Here is a 15,120-nt window from a genome sequence, read left to right on the forward strand (position 1 = left end):
CTGAACAAATAAATAGGAAAGTTTTTTCTTATGGTAGAATGCCAACTAAGAAATGCAGAAGGAATAATGGAATTAGAAAACCTCCATTTAGTTATCTATCATAGTTATCTATCATAGAAACATCAATGGATGTTCAAACTATTGGGTAAAAATTGGATGAGGGGGCCAGCTCAGTAGCGTAGCAGTTAAGTTCTCGCGCTCCGTTTCGGTGGCCCAGGGTTTGCTGGTTTGGATCCTGGGCACAGAATTGGATGAGGACTAGGATATTTACATAGTTTCAAAGCATGTCTCCATAAAATATTAATTATGAAGGGAGGAAGGATAATTTATGATGGATAAATCTTGGCAGACACCACTTTACTGACATGATCAAATTTAACATTTCCAGTGACAGGGCAAAATGACATCTTGCGTCACCTGATGGCATGCAGTGAGAAAAGCACAGAATCACTTCTGTGATGTTTCTGCCAAAAATTCATAACTTGAATCTTATCATGATGAACAGGAGACAAAACCAAACTGAGGAACATACTATAAAACAACTGGCCTGTAATCTTCATAAAAGTCATGAAAGAACTAACTATGGTCATTGAAAGAAACTGAAAAAACACGACAAGTATCTTTTTGCTATTAAAGGATATTACTAGGACAGTTGACAAAACTTGAATGGGAGTGTCTGGGTCAATAGTACAAAGGAATTTTTTTGTGCTTCTTTGTAAGCTTGAAATTATTTCAAAATAAAAGAACTAACACCACAATAAGAGAGACATCCTGGGCATCCTGATGGAAGAATATAGCACCATTCACGAAATATTGTTGCCAACAAAAAACAATCCAACTAGACTCGACATCCATCTACCAATTCAATTTATAGGAAATACCATGTGGGTATAATCAGCAAAATAAAGATTGTGGCAAACTCTATAGGGGAAAAAAACCTGTTTCCTCAACCAATAAACTATAAGGAAAAAGAGATGGGGGAAACCCAAGTGAAGAGATGTAAGATACATATCAACCAACTACAATATATTGTCTTTGTTGGATCCTGATTCAAACAAAAATATACATTATCTATGAGACAATCAGAAATTTGAGCAACGTTTAGATTTTTGATGATATCAAGCAATTATTGTTAAATTTTTTTAGTGGTACTTCCAGTGGAGGGTACCTCCATGAGGGGGTTGTACCTCCATTGGGGGGGTTACCTCCAATAGGGGATTGGTATCTCTATACTGGAGGGTGGTACCTCCACAGGAGGGTGGTGTATCTCCATGGGGGGGGGGGGGGTGATACCCCCATGGGTGGGTGTACCTCCATGAGGGGGTTGTACCTCCACAGGGGGTGGTACCTCTATGAGGAGGAGGTCGTACCTCCATCGTGAGTGGTACCTCCATGGGGATCTTATTGTATTCTGTATACTTTTGTGAATATTTGAAATGTTCTAAGAGTTTTTTTTCCAAAAAGTAGTAGAACCAAGATTTAAAACTAGGTTTGTCTCATTCCAAAGCTAGTCTTTGTGCTTGTTGAGTTTTCTATTTTCCTTTAAAAATAATTTAAATACTGTATTTATGTATCCTCTAATTAAATTTTCCCATGATTCATTAGCTAACATTTAAAAAAAAATACTTCCCATCCCAATGTTAACCCAATAAAGTATAACTGACTATCTTTATAGATGAGATACACTTTAAGAAAGTGAGATATAAACTAAGCTTTTTTATTTTTCCAGGTTTTTTTCCTAACTAAAAATTAGCTACATTTATATAATGAGGAAATTTTTAATAAAAAGATGGTTTTGGGAAGGGTATAGTGGATCACAATAGGGGCATTACAACTTTCCTGAGGGCATTTGGAAATGGGTAGGGTATTTCTGGTTGTCACGGTAATCTAACAACATTACTGGATTTAGTGGCGGTGGGGGGGGCAGGCTACTTAATGTCTACAGTGCTGGGGGCTCTCCTGTGTAATGAAGAGTTTCTCCACCTCAAAAGCCAATAGAATCCCTGATGAGAACCACCAACTAAGAGGTAACGTTCCAACAGAAGAAATGACAGGGAAAAAGGTTCATCTGACTTACACTTGTTGGCTGGAGAGTTACTTAGGGGAAAAAAACCCATCATTCTACAAGAGAAGCAGCAAAGAGACACATTATTGCACTTGCACTTCTTTCTAAAACCAGGGAAACTAACATCTGGTAGGTCTGGCAAACAGAAGCTGTCCACAAATGGTAGTCAGCAGTCGTATTAGTCCTTCTAGAGTCAGGCACAGCACAGACAGATGAAGGAGGATCTACAAGGATCTGGAATTTAGACAAGGTCACAAGTAGGAAACACTGGTTTTCTTGATGAAAGAGAGCTCCCCCTGGTGGAGTGGTTAGATTCCAACAATAATTGAGAACCAATTATTCCCAGCAAGCGCTGAAGTCCAACACCTTTAGACCCTTACTCCTTTACTTTTCCTTATATTATCTCATCTATACTTAGGGGGAAAAATCCTTCAAAGTTCCCCATACAGGAGCACTAAAGTGAACCCAGAGCGGGCAGTAAGAAAATCATGCAAGGGGTACTGCCAAGAAAAATCACTCAGCATCTTTTGGATAACTGCTGGCAGCAGGAGCAAGACCAGCAGAGCCAAAGTGGTGGAGATCAGGGCAGGCTCCCAGCTCAGCACTTATGACAGTAAGAAAGGGTGAGGGCAAGTGTGGCAGAAGAGCCCAAGTCACAGTACCCTTTCTTTCCTGGGCACACATAAAAATCAAAACTGTGGGAAGGTGACAGAGGGGAGAAAAAACTGGGAGGAGTAGAGCTAGCAAGCTTCTGAACGTGCTCTGTAAGTGACAACTGCAAGCAAGGAAAGAAGAGGGAAATGAAAGGTTAATTTCCAAGGAGGCGAGTTTGACGAGAGGAATGAACAGAGAATTTTAGGCTAAGAGGATAAGGCAGGAGACAAACATTGTTTTCAACATTCCTTCTTAAAAGGCCAAAGTCAGGATTTTGAAAAGGAATTTTAACAGGTCAAAACTGTGGGATTCCAATATGAAGAATCAAGTCTTTTCTTTCATGCCCATCCATGCAGTTTTATTAAACTCTAGTTTGCACAGAGACAGAAAGTATACTAAAGAACTATTACCTTTCATATTTGCAGCATACCCACTGTTATTCACCAAAGTGGAATATGGGTGTTCCTTTTGAGGCAAGACTCCGGCAGCCATGGTAGTCTGTTGGGGGAAAAAAAAAGATTATTTTTTGAAAGTGTGCCTATGAGATATTCATTTACGAATCACTTTTAATATGTTATACTTCTGTTGTCTAACACAGTAGTTATTCACTAAGCAGTTACTGAGCACTTGAAATGTGGCTTGTATAGATTTGAGATGTGCTGTAGGTGTAAAATACAAGATTTTGAAGACAGTACAAAAAAATGCAAAATATCTCACTGATAATTTTTACATTGATTCTACATTGAAATATTTTTGATTTACTGGGTTAAAATAAATTATTAAAATTAATTTTCTCTGATCTATATTTTTAATGCAGCTACTAGAAAATCGAAAATTGAATACGTGGCTCACATGACATTCTACTAGACAGCGCTGTGCTAGACATGCAGGGCACGGTAGAGGAAAATAAGACATGCTCTCCCTTATGCATTTACAAGCTGTCGGGAAGATAAGATGCAGACACAAGTAACACTAGTATGTGTTAAGTGTCCCAAGACAGGCTTGGACAAGCAGGAGGGCTGTCCAACTTGAGGGCAGGCACAAGGCTTTGAGGAACTGGCATTTGACCTGGGCTCAAGGAGGAAGATTTATTGTGGACCTGACGGTATGTGAGGCAATTGAACGGAACCCCTCATTCTTTACTAACTTGAGGTTTACTGAATTTATCTGACTTTACTCTGCACTCAAGTCTTCGTCTAGCTCGTGCTAAATTACAGGCTAAGTGATTGTTGTGTTGCTATAGTCTCCACTGAGGAAAGTTATGTAAATTGTTTTATATGTCAAAAAAGAAAAAAAGTCACCTTTCTTAAGCTCTTATGTGTCGGACTATGAAATAAGAAATACATAGATTGCTCTCCCCCCCCCCCCCCTAATTCCTGGCACAGAGCTCCTGAAACTTTTCTAAATTCCCAGGTGATAAGAGCACTAGGAGCATCTTTTGTTCTAAAGAGCGACTCTGGGTGGTCTCCTGGATGGCTCCTGGATGGGGGCTGGTCACCAGAAAGACCAACTCATGATGAGAAGGTTGGAATTTTCTGCTCCTCCCCCACCCACTTTTCTAGAGAGGGGAGAGGGGCTGGAAATGGAGTTGATAATCGATCATGCCTACGTGAGGAAGCCTCCAGAAAATCCCAATAGCACAGGGTCTGGAGAGCTTCCAGGCTGGTGAACACATCCAACTGCCAGGAGGGTGACGCATCCCAACCCCATGGGGACAGAGGCCCGAGAATTTCAAGTTCACTAAAATTTTACTTCTAAAATCAAGTTTTATATGTTCAAAGGGTATAAAATTTAAAATCTTAAGTCCTACTTGATGATGCTGTCTCCCTTCAAAGGAAATATAAAAATAAAATCATAGGCTACTCTAAAATGAAAGAAAAAAGAATGATTTCTCCAATATTAATAATTATCACAAATCTGGTATCATACTAATTAATAAAAAATTTTATAATGTACATAACATTTTAAAAGAATGTTACATAAAGACAAGAAGTCCAAGGACAAGTTGCTCCAGGAAACTCATTAGCAAAAACTTAATTTGAAAGGATATCCATTAAGATTAGATTTACAGCAAATGTTTTTACCATACTATTTTTTATAAACTTGGACTATATTCTTAAAGCATATTTTGACAAAAAAACAACTATCCCCATTTTAGAACCATGGAATTTTAGAGCAGTCACGGTTCTAGCACTGGTTGTTTTGTAGGTGAAGAGTTATAAAGTATGTCCCAGGTGATCCAGCAAGGACCAGTTGTCACTTTGTGAAGCCTTCCCTAATGCCACCCTGTGCTCTTCAGCTGTACCGTAATGAAATTTGGCTACTGGACTAGCTCCCCTGCACACCACGGAGAGGAGAATCCAGAACTTCCTCATCTCTGTCTCTCTAGAGAAGGGGAGAGACTGGTGTATGGGACATGCTCATGGAACATCTGTGGAGCTGAAATGGACATACTAGACTGAGTTTCTTGGATCTATTCATGTCTTATTTATCTCTGTGCCCCCAATACCTAAAGCCCAAGGAAAACATGGCTATTAAAAGAATGTTGAATTGGAGCTGGCCCAGGGGCGAGGTGGTTAAGCTCGCACGCTCTGCTTTGGCAGCCCGGCGTTCGCTGGTTTGGATCCTGGGCACAGACCTATGTACTGCTTATCAAGCCACGCTGTGGCAGGCATCCCACATATAAAGTGGAGGAAGATGGACATGGATCTCAGCTCAGGGCCAATCTTCCTCAGCAAAAAGAGGAGGATTGGTAGTGAATGTTAGCTCAGAGCTAATCTTTCTCAAAAAAAGAATGTTGAATTAATGGTAGCCTTTCAGGTGGCAAAGAATACAAGCATGACTGTAAACTGTCTTAAAACTTTCTAAGTAGCCCCTCAGAAACTCAGAGATCTAAGGAGCCTCAGAAGTCCTCTAGCAGTATCCTAACCAACGCGAGCATACTCTCCACAATGCCTTTGTTCGAACAGTACCAGTGACATCATTGCACAGCTCTGGTAGTTAGAAAGCTCTTTATAATGGTGTTGCTCTGTAATTTCTGCCCTTTTAGACCACACAGAACAACAAGCCCTTTCTTCCACACATCTCAAGCTGGTGATCATGCTGCCCTGATTCCTGAATTACATCTTCCCGACCACACACTGCAGCTCCCCTCCCCATTCCTCACATGGAATGCTCCTAGACCTCCCCACCCAGATGGCGAGCACCTTCTACTCACAACCCATATTTATTCATATTCTAGTGCCCAGAGCTGAAGTCTATCCTCCAGACGGGTGTGATGATCAAAAATTACAACAAAAGCAGCCAGCCCCCTTGTCTGGGCAGTGTATGTGCCTTACGTCACACTAGTGTTTCAGCAGTCTCAAGACACGTGAAGACACACCAACAGTCAAGGAAAAAACTGGCTAAAAATGATTTAATACATTTTGAGGTTAAAAAGCAGACATTCAGTACAGATAATTAAACATACATAAAAGCTTAAAAGTGAAATAAATGGTACAGAATGAAAAGGAAAGTCTCTGCTTCTACCTCCCAGCCCAGGTTTTACTGCCCAGAGGTAAACAAGCTAAACACGGCTCTAGTTCTTCTGGGGGTAGTCACTACACTTACACCTCTAGTTAGTATTCTACCACCTTTAAGCACAGTATTGAAGTCCTGGCATAAAAGATGAGGAAATTGGCTCATTTACCCTACCTATCTCCCACCAGGCCAAATCTTTCTCCATTTAATACATCGCAGTATATTTAATTCCTCTGATTATCTTTGTAATTTTAAATAACATCCTTTAACCATTTCTTATTCTATTAACTTTAAACAGTATCTGGATTCCCTACTATGTAAAATAAGTAAATTAGTTTACCTGTACTACTGTCCATTTCTCCTTTCCTCTCTACTTTTCAAGTTCTAACCGTACCATTTCTTTTATAGTAAGATTTTTAACTTTTTAGTTATATCTATAATTAAGTTTCCCACGCTTTGTCTATAGATTTATTCTAAAATGTGAGACAAATTACAATATAATAATTTTGTGTGTGTATTAGATATTATATATATCTGTATACACATACTTTTAAAAAAATTTTCACCAAGTACTATGCTTGGACCTGTATAGAAAGAAGTATAATCTTGTGTCACTGTACCTGTGCTGCTCAAAGTAAATCATTCCAAGCATCAGTGTCCAATGGATTATCTTTCATTTCATCAGTTGCTTAAAACAAAGGCAAATTCTGTTTTGCTGCAAATTTACACCATGCATTTCTTATACAGACTTCTCCCTGGTTTTTAATCACCTTTTTCTTACATCCTTCCTCATATCCTTAAGATCTTTCCGTTTCTTAATCATACTATCATAATCATATTATAACTTTTTCCAAGCCCTTTGGAATCCTACTCTAATGTGGACGAAAAGCTTCTTAGGCCTACTACACAGTTCTCTACCTGGGATGTCTTTCAATTGCAGCCCTGACTTGAGGCCACTGGTCCTTAGATTCTGTTTAGGCTTTGATTTATTCTGAGGTAATTTTTTCATTAGGAATGAACAGAAGGTAAACTCTCTATGTCTTTTCATTCTGAAAATACCTTTATTTTATCCTCGTACTCAGCTGATAATTTGCCTACTTACAGAATTCTAGGTTAGCCATGCCATGTTAGAATTTTGAAGATACTGTTCTACCGTGTTCCAGCAAACAATACTGCTAATGAGAACTCTGATGCCAATTTGTGACCTGTCAGAGATAAGCTGCAGGATCTTTATATTTGGTGTTCTGAATTTCACGAGGATGTCTACTGGAAGCTGTCCTTTTACAACCTAATCAGTTCCTGCTGGGCCCTTTCAATATGCAGATTGATGTCTACTTCAGCAGCTAAAATTGCCTGTGCACCAGTACCATAATTTATATTAGGTGCTTTACTTCACAAAATCTATGTCATCTGCACGGAATTGCTCTATCAGGGCCGTACTATCATTATCTCCATTTTCTCAGATGGAAACCTTGTCTGAGACCACACATGTCTAGTGGCAGAGCTGGGACACAGACCTAGCCTGCGTGCTCCTAATGCCAACCCGCTGTGCCCACAGAAAGATCAGCCCAATAGACACAATTTATTAGAAGGCACATCTTTTCTCTCTTCCTCATTAATGTTGGGCATTTTACATCTTTTTAAAAAAATTTTTTTTTAATTGCAGTAACATTGGATTATAACATTATATAACTTTCAGATGTACATCATAATATATTTCGAATTCTGTATGGATTACATCACGTTCACCACCCAAAAACTACTTATAGTCTATCCCCTCACATGTGAGCCTACTCACCCCTTTTTCCCTCCCCTCCCCCCTCCCCCTATGGTAACCACCAATCCAATCTCCAATGCTATGTGTTTGTTTGTCGTTATTTTTATCTTCTACTTGTGAGTGAGATCATAAGGTACTTGACTTTCTCCCTCTGACTAATTTCACTCAGCATACCCTCAAGGACCATCCATGTTGTCACAAATGGCTGGATTTCACCATTTCTTATGGCTGAGTAGTATTCCATTGTGTATAAATACCACATCTTCTTTATCCATTCGTCCCTTGATGGGCACCTAGGTTGCTTCCAAGTCTTGGCTATTGTGCATAATGATGCAATGAACATAGGGGTGCACGTATCTTTATGCCTTTGCGTTTTCAAGTTCTTTGGATAAATATCCAGCAGTGGGATAGCTGGATCATATGGTAGATCTATTCGTAATTTTCTGAGGATACTCCATACCGCTTGCCATAGTGGTTGCACCAGTTTGTACTCCCACCAGCAGTGAACAAGGGTTCCCTTTTCTCCACATCCTCTCCAACATTTGTTGTTTCCTGTCTTGTTAATTATAGCCATTCTGACCAGAGTGAGGTGATACCTCATTGTAGTTTTGGTGTGCATTTCCCTGATAGCTAATGATGTTGAGCATCTTTTCATATGCCTGTTGGTCATCTGTGTATCTTCTTTGGAGAAATCTCTGTTCAGATCCTTTGCCCATTTTTTAATTGGATTGTTGGTTTTGTTGTTGTTGAGCTGTATTAGTTCTTTGTATATTTTGGATATTAACCCCTTATCTGATATAGGGTTTGCAAATATCTTCTCCCAATTGTTAGGTTGTCTTTTCGTTTTGTTGATGGTTTCCTTTGCTGTGCAGAAGCCTTTTAGTTTGATGTAGTCCCATTTGCTCATTTTTTCTTTGGTTTCCCTTGCCTGGTCAGACATGGTACTTGAAAATATGCTGCTAAGACCGATGTCAAAGAGTGTACTACCTATGTTTTCTTCTAGAAGTTTCATGGTTTCGGATCTTACATTCAAGTCTTTAATCCATTTTGAGTTGATTTTTTGGCATGGTGTAAGGGAATGGTCTACTTTCATTCTTTTGCACGTGGCTGTCCAGTTTTCCCAAGACCATTTATTGACGAGACTCTCCTTTCTCCATCGTAAGCTCTTGGCTCCCTTGTCAAATATTAGCTGTCCATAAACGTGTGGGTTTATTTCTGGGCTCTCGATTCTGTTCCATTGATCTGTGTGTCTGTTTTTCTACCAGTACCATGTTGTTTTGGTTACTATGGCTTTGTAGTATATTTTGAAATCAGGGAGTGTGATACTTCCAGCTTTGTTCTTTTTTCTCAGGAATCCTTTGGCTATTCGGGGTCTTTTGTTGTTCCATATAAATTTTAGGATTCTTTGTTCTATTTCTGTGAAAAATGTTGTTGGAACTTCGATAGGGATTGCGCTGAATCTATAGATTGCTTTAGGAAGTATGGACATTTTACCGATGTTAATTCTTCCAATCCAAGAGCACAGAATATGCTTTCATTTCTTTGTGTCTTCAACTTCTTTCATTTTACATCTTCTTAACAATGTCTTATGTTTTACTTTGCATTTCTTTTTATTTTATTTTAAAGATTAGCACCTGAGCTAACAACTTTTGCCAATCTTTTTTTTTTTCTGCTTTATCTCCCCCCCAAATCCCCCCAGTACACAGCTGTCTATCTTAGTTGCATGTCCTTCTAGTTGTAGCATGTGGGACACCACCTCAACGTCGCCTGACAAGTGGTGCCATGTCCACGCCCAGGATCTGAACCGGTGAAACCCTGGGCCGCTGCAGCGGAGTGTGTGAACTTAACCACTCGGCCACAGGGCCGGCCCATGCATTTCTTTATTTTGTGAGGCAGAGTAGTTCTTCAGAGGCTTTTTTAAAAAAAATAATTTCTTATTAATAAACTGCTTGCTTTAGAGCTTAGCCCTTTTCCCAACCTAGACATCTGCCCCTTTCTGACTGACTTGCAAGACGTTTTTCTATACCAAGAATATCAAGTCTTCATCATATGTCACACATATTTTAAGTTTATCATGTCTTACATATGTTAATAGTCTGTTTTGCTAGCAATCTTACTTTTTTGTGTAGTCCAATCTGTAAGATTTTTCCTTTGACTTTTCTGGCTCTAGTGCCACAATAAGAAAGGCTTTCTCCAATAGAAAATGTGAAACCCAATTTTAATGACTCCCATTTGGGGGTGATAAATGTCCCTCTGTTGCAGGTTGACAGTACTATTGCTAAAATGCAATAATTAATCAACAGAATTAAAGATGGTCCATCTTCAAAGAATATCCTAATGTGACTGTAAAAGCCATGCTTAAAAATAGTAAAATAAGGGCCAGTCCCAGTGGCCTAGTGGTTAAGTTCAGCATGCTCCACTTCGGTGGCCTGGGTTTGGTTCCTGGGTGTGGACCTACACCACTCTGTTAGCAAGCATGCTGTGTTGGCGGCCCACATACTAAAAAATAGAGGAAGGTTGGCATGGATGTTAGCTCAGGGTGAATCTTCCTCAGCAAAAAAAAAGAAAAAAAAAGTAAAATAAAAATGTCCTTTGTAAAGCTTAAATACTATGTTTTTACGAAACAACAGAAATACACATTTTTTATGAAAAAATAATTCTTCTAACCTAGGAAAAACAGTGGAAGAATGGAAAGTTTGCTTTAATGGTCTAATTACCTGTTACTATATGCTTAGAGTTAAATTACCAATTTTCAAAGATCTCAAATAGATAATAAACATTAGTTTGAGAAACAGAAAATTTCAAGACCTCCCAAAGTCTGAGAATTAAAACAGAAAACCAGCTCTACCTGTACCTGTAGGGTCCTCAAAAGAACACAGCGCAGGTTCCTTTTCATTCCTCCTGCAGCTGCTGATCACTTATTCAACAGGTCTCAATTACTGACTTCCTTTCCTTCTCTCATTAGACTAGTTATTTGGAATCAGCCTGGCAGCTCCAGAGCTGCCTTCATTTTAGGCTAATTTAGCCCCACTGCTAAGGCCACACCTTTCTGTGGCTTCCAACTCTACTCTGGGTGTCATGAAGCCTTTCTTCTCTGGCTGGTGGGAATGGGAACCATTTCCAGCCCTCTGAGAGCCCTGGAAATTGCCCCGTTTGCTCCTTCCTCGAGCTTTCCCCGGCCTTGGGTAGTCTGCCCAGGTGAGCACTCAGTCATACATCTCCGGCCGGCAAAGACCTGAGGGCCCTCTGCAGTCTCCAGAGCTCTCTCTGTGCTGCTCCCTTCTCCCCAGGACCCTACACTGCACTCTAGCCACCCTGGCTCTCCGTGCATCCCTAAGAAGGCTCTGTTTAGGTTCTCCTTGCTGCACTGCAGCCTGGAAGCTGCTTCCAGGGAGGCTGCTCGTGTACTCTCAGGCTCGCCATGCTTGTTTCTCTTCTCTCAGAGATCATGGTCCTGAGCTGCCTGCTTCCAATGGCCAAAACCCATTTTTTCTACATTTTGTTTGGTTTTGTAGTTGTTTAAGGCAGGAGGGTAATTATAGTCTCTGTTATTTCATCTTGGTTAGATGCAGAAATTCCCGATGAAATATATACAGCTCAACTACGTTAGTTAAACTATACTGTACAGTCAGAAGTTCTGTGTTTAAATCTTGACTGTTTATTGCCAGCTATATGAATTGTTCTGAGCTTCAATTTCCTCTTTTGTACAATGAGGATTAGTATATCTACTTTCTTAGGTCGCTATGAGGATGAAGAGAGACTGTATGTGTTTTTAGCACAATGTCTGGCATATAGGTATTCAATAATTGCTTGTTATTTTAATTTGCATACCAATATCTGTAACATTTTTGTTTCTTTCCCTTCTAAGTCTACATTCACTTCATTTCCCTCTTAGTTCTGTAACAATCTATAAAGTACTCCCTTCGTTACTGTAGAACAGTCCTGCCAGCAGTTAGCGACAGTTGAGCTTCTCAAGATTTATGAAACATCACCTCCATTCACAACTGAATTCATTCCATGTGCCTGGTTGTAGTCAGGAGAAAAGGGTTTGAACAGTAATCCTGTCATTTTGCTGCACAATCACGTATTATTTAAGCTCATCTCCTGTTGCTAATGACAGATATTTTTCTCACTCTGTCCTACAGTTTGCTTTTGTCCCAAAGAGTCCCTCCAAAATGACTCAACTGTTTAGGATTAATCACATGCTCACTAATAAGCACCTGATACTTAAAACTCAGAACACAATGAACTATTACTCATACTGTTAGGAAGTCGTCATAAGTAAGAGTTTGATATAAAGAACGTTCTATTTCATAAAAAAGTCATTTCACACAAGAGCCTGGGCTCTGAGACGGACTGAGAAGTTCTTAGGTCACTACTTTCCCTTCCATCTTCCAGACACAGCGTTCTGCCAAAATCTACATGTGTACTTTGTGGAGAGAATTTGTGGGGACTGCATTAAGAAGTGCCTGGGGGGTCAGAAGTGTGGTCGAGTTCCGCCCAGACCCCACAGCACTAGCACTCTGCCTTGCGTCAGAATCACCTTGGGTGCCTGTGGAAAATGCAAATTTGTTGGTCCCACCCTCAAAACATCTGAGTTGGTAAGTCTGGTGAGGAGTGTAACAACCTGCATTATCAACCTACACTCCACTCATTCCGATGTAGGAGGCCCTTTGTCCGCACTTAAAGAAATACTGTCAATATGATCAGATTCTACACAGCAATCACAGTAGAAGAATTTGAGGTTGAAAAACTTAAGTTCTTACGGGTTAAAAAGAGAGATGGAAGCCCAAGTATAAGAGTGAACCTATGAAAGCTCTCTATATATGTTTATGTTCACAAATAATATAATAACTGAAACACACAAGCTTACTCCAAGCCAGGCACTCTTCCAAGTGCTTTATATATCTTAACTCATATAATCCTCACCACAACACTATTGAGTGAGTACTCTATTGTTCTCATTAAAAAAATAGAGTTTATCTTTCACAGCAGTTTTAGGTTCCCAGCAAGACTGAGGTGAAGATACAGAGAGTTCCTATATACTCCCTGCCCGAGATGCATAGCCTCCCCCATTATCAACATCCCTGACCAGAGGGTACATTTATTACAACTGATGAACTTACACTGACACATCATCACCACCCAGAGTCCAGAGATTACCTTAGGGTTCATTCTTGGTGTTGTGCATTTTATGGATTTGGACAAATGTATAATGACATGTATCCACCATTACAGCATCATGCAGAGTATTTATACTGCTCTCAAAATCCTCTGTGCCTCACTTAGTCATCCCTGCTTCCCAGCCCGCCCCACCCCAGCAACCACTGATTCTTTTACTGTCTCCACAGTTTTGCCTTTTCCAGGATGCCATATAGTTGCAATCATACAGTATCAGCCTTTTCAGATCGGCTTCTTTCACTTGGTGATATGCATTTAACGTTCCTCCATGTCTTTTCATGGATTGATAGCTCATTTCTTTTTAGTGCTAAATAACCATTATTTGGAAGTACCACAGTTATTTATTCATTCACCTACTGAAGGGCATTTTAGTTGCTTACAAGTTTTGGCAATTATGAATAAAGCTGCTATAAACATCCATGTGCAGGTTTTTGTGTGGACAAAAGTTTTCAGCTCCTTTGGGTAAATGCCAAGCAGCATGACTGCTGGATCACATGGTAAGAATTTGTTTAGTTTTGTATATTATTCCCATTTACAGATTAGGTAACTAAGGCAAAGAGAAGTCAAGTAATGTGCCAGAAGCCACAGAGCTATTGAGTAGCAGAGCTGGGATTTGAATTCACACAGTTCAGCTCCAGAGTTTGTGCTCTTAACCACTACACATACACCTTTTCAACAATAAAGATTTCATACTAAATAAAAGGAACTTCATTGTTACTTCATGCATTTTAACTTAGCTACACTGGATTCTGCACCATTTATAATTCCTTCGCTTCCAAGAAACTTTTTAGATCTCCTTACCCACAGCAGGATTTTCAAATTTGTTTTGCTTTGTGCAGACAATATGCTGATCCTTCATCCAAATCCTCATTCACTGCTGTCCCAGAGACAAATATCAAGAACATAGCTCCTTTACACATTTTGGCCTCCTCCCTCCTAACAGAAACAGAAACGCAGCTGGTCTGAGAGTAAGGTTATAAAACCCAAACATGTTTTCAATAGAGCTGTTGGCACTTACTAGCTTTGTGAGTAGGCACACTTACTAACGTCTCAGAGCCTCACTATCTGCCCTGCGGAGGTTGTAAAGATGACCTGAGATTCTGTATACAGATCTACTTCTGTGCCTGGGCCATAATTCAATCTGTTCTCAACACAGCAGCCAGAGTGATCTTGGTAACTTCAAATAGCCAGTCCGTGGCAGCCCTTTTCAAAACCCTTCTAGCCACCCTATTTACAATTTAAACCAGCTCCCCCTCCCTGTTTCACTTTTCTCCTCAGGACTCATGAAGAAAACATACCCAACACATATGTAATTTACTTAATTACCTCATTTTTTGTCTGCCTTCCCCTACGAGAATGGAAGCTCCATGAAGGCATACATTTGTCTGCTGTGTCAACTGTTGGAGTAAGCCGACAACAGGGCCTGAGCATCTTCACAGCAGGCGCTCAGTGAAGATTTGTTGAATGAATACACGAATAAATGTCAATAAAAGGTAGCTAGCTGCCCCCCTATCATTATTTCATCTCTGAACCCCAGCTTTTTCACCTGTAAAGGAGGAACGGTAACCATACCTTACCTATCTCAAGGTATTGCCAAGAGCCTATCAGTTACGTCACAGCACCACTATGCAAATGCAAGCAATGGCATTTTCCTCATCTTCGTTTTCCTGATCACATTTATACCTCCAACTTCCTGCCAATCTTCACCCTGACAGATTTGTGTTCTTTCTAATTCCCTGAGGGGTAGATCTGTTTTCATTTCAGCCAAATATACATGAGGACAATAACTTCAACCCTCAGCCCACATTTTTTCTCCTTTAGGATACCATTCCTAACACCAATTACACGTTTTATTCACATCCTCTCATCACGTAGGGTTGACTGAAGATTTATCTAGTGGCTTAGATGCTATAAAACACAGCTT

The 15,120-nt window shown here is 40.0% G+C and overlaps 1 protein-coding gene across 4 annotated transcripts in view; it reads right to left on the reverse strand.

Moving 5' to 3' along the window:
• Positions 1 to 15,120, reverse strand: part of LOC124241371 (protein tyrosine phosphatase domain-containing protein 1-like) — a 69,930-nt gene that overhangs the window by 39,425 nt on the left and 15,385 nt on the right. For 3 of the 4 annotated variants that reach the window (XM_046665109.1, XM_046665111.1, XM_046665108.1), the window contains exon 3: positions 3,130 to 3,217. In XM_046665109.1, coding sequence (XP_046521065.1) covers positions 3,130 to 3,211 — 82 coding nt within the window. In that variant the 5' untranslated portion in view covers positions 3,212 to 3,217. Of the gene's footprint in view, positions 1 to 3,129; positions 3,218 to 13,997; positions 14,078 to 15,120 lie in introns of those variants that run through there. The other variant, XM_046665110.1, reaches the window with a different exon arrangement.

This window comes from Equus quagga, chromosome 6 (genome assembly GCF_021613505.1).
Source record: "Equus quagga isolate Etosha38 chromosome 6, UCLA_HA_Equagga_1.0, whole genome shotgun sequence".
Classification (NCBI taxonomy): Eukaryota; Metazoa; Chordata; class Mammalia; order Perissodactyla; family Equidae; genus Equus; species Equus quagga.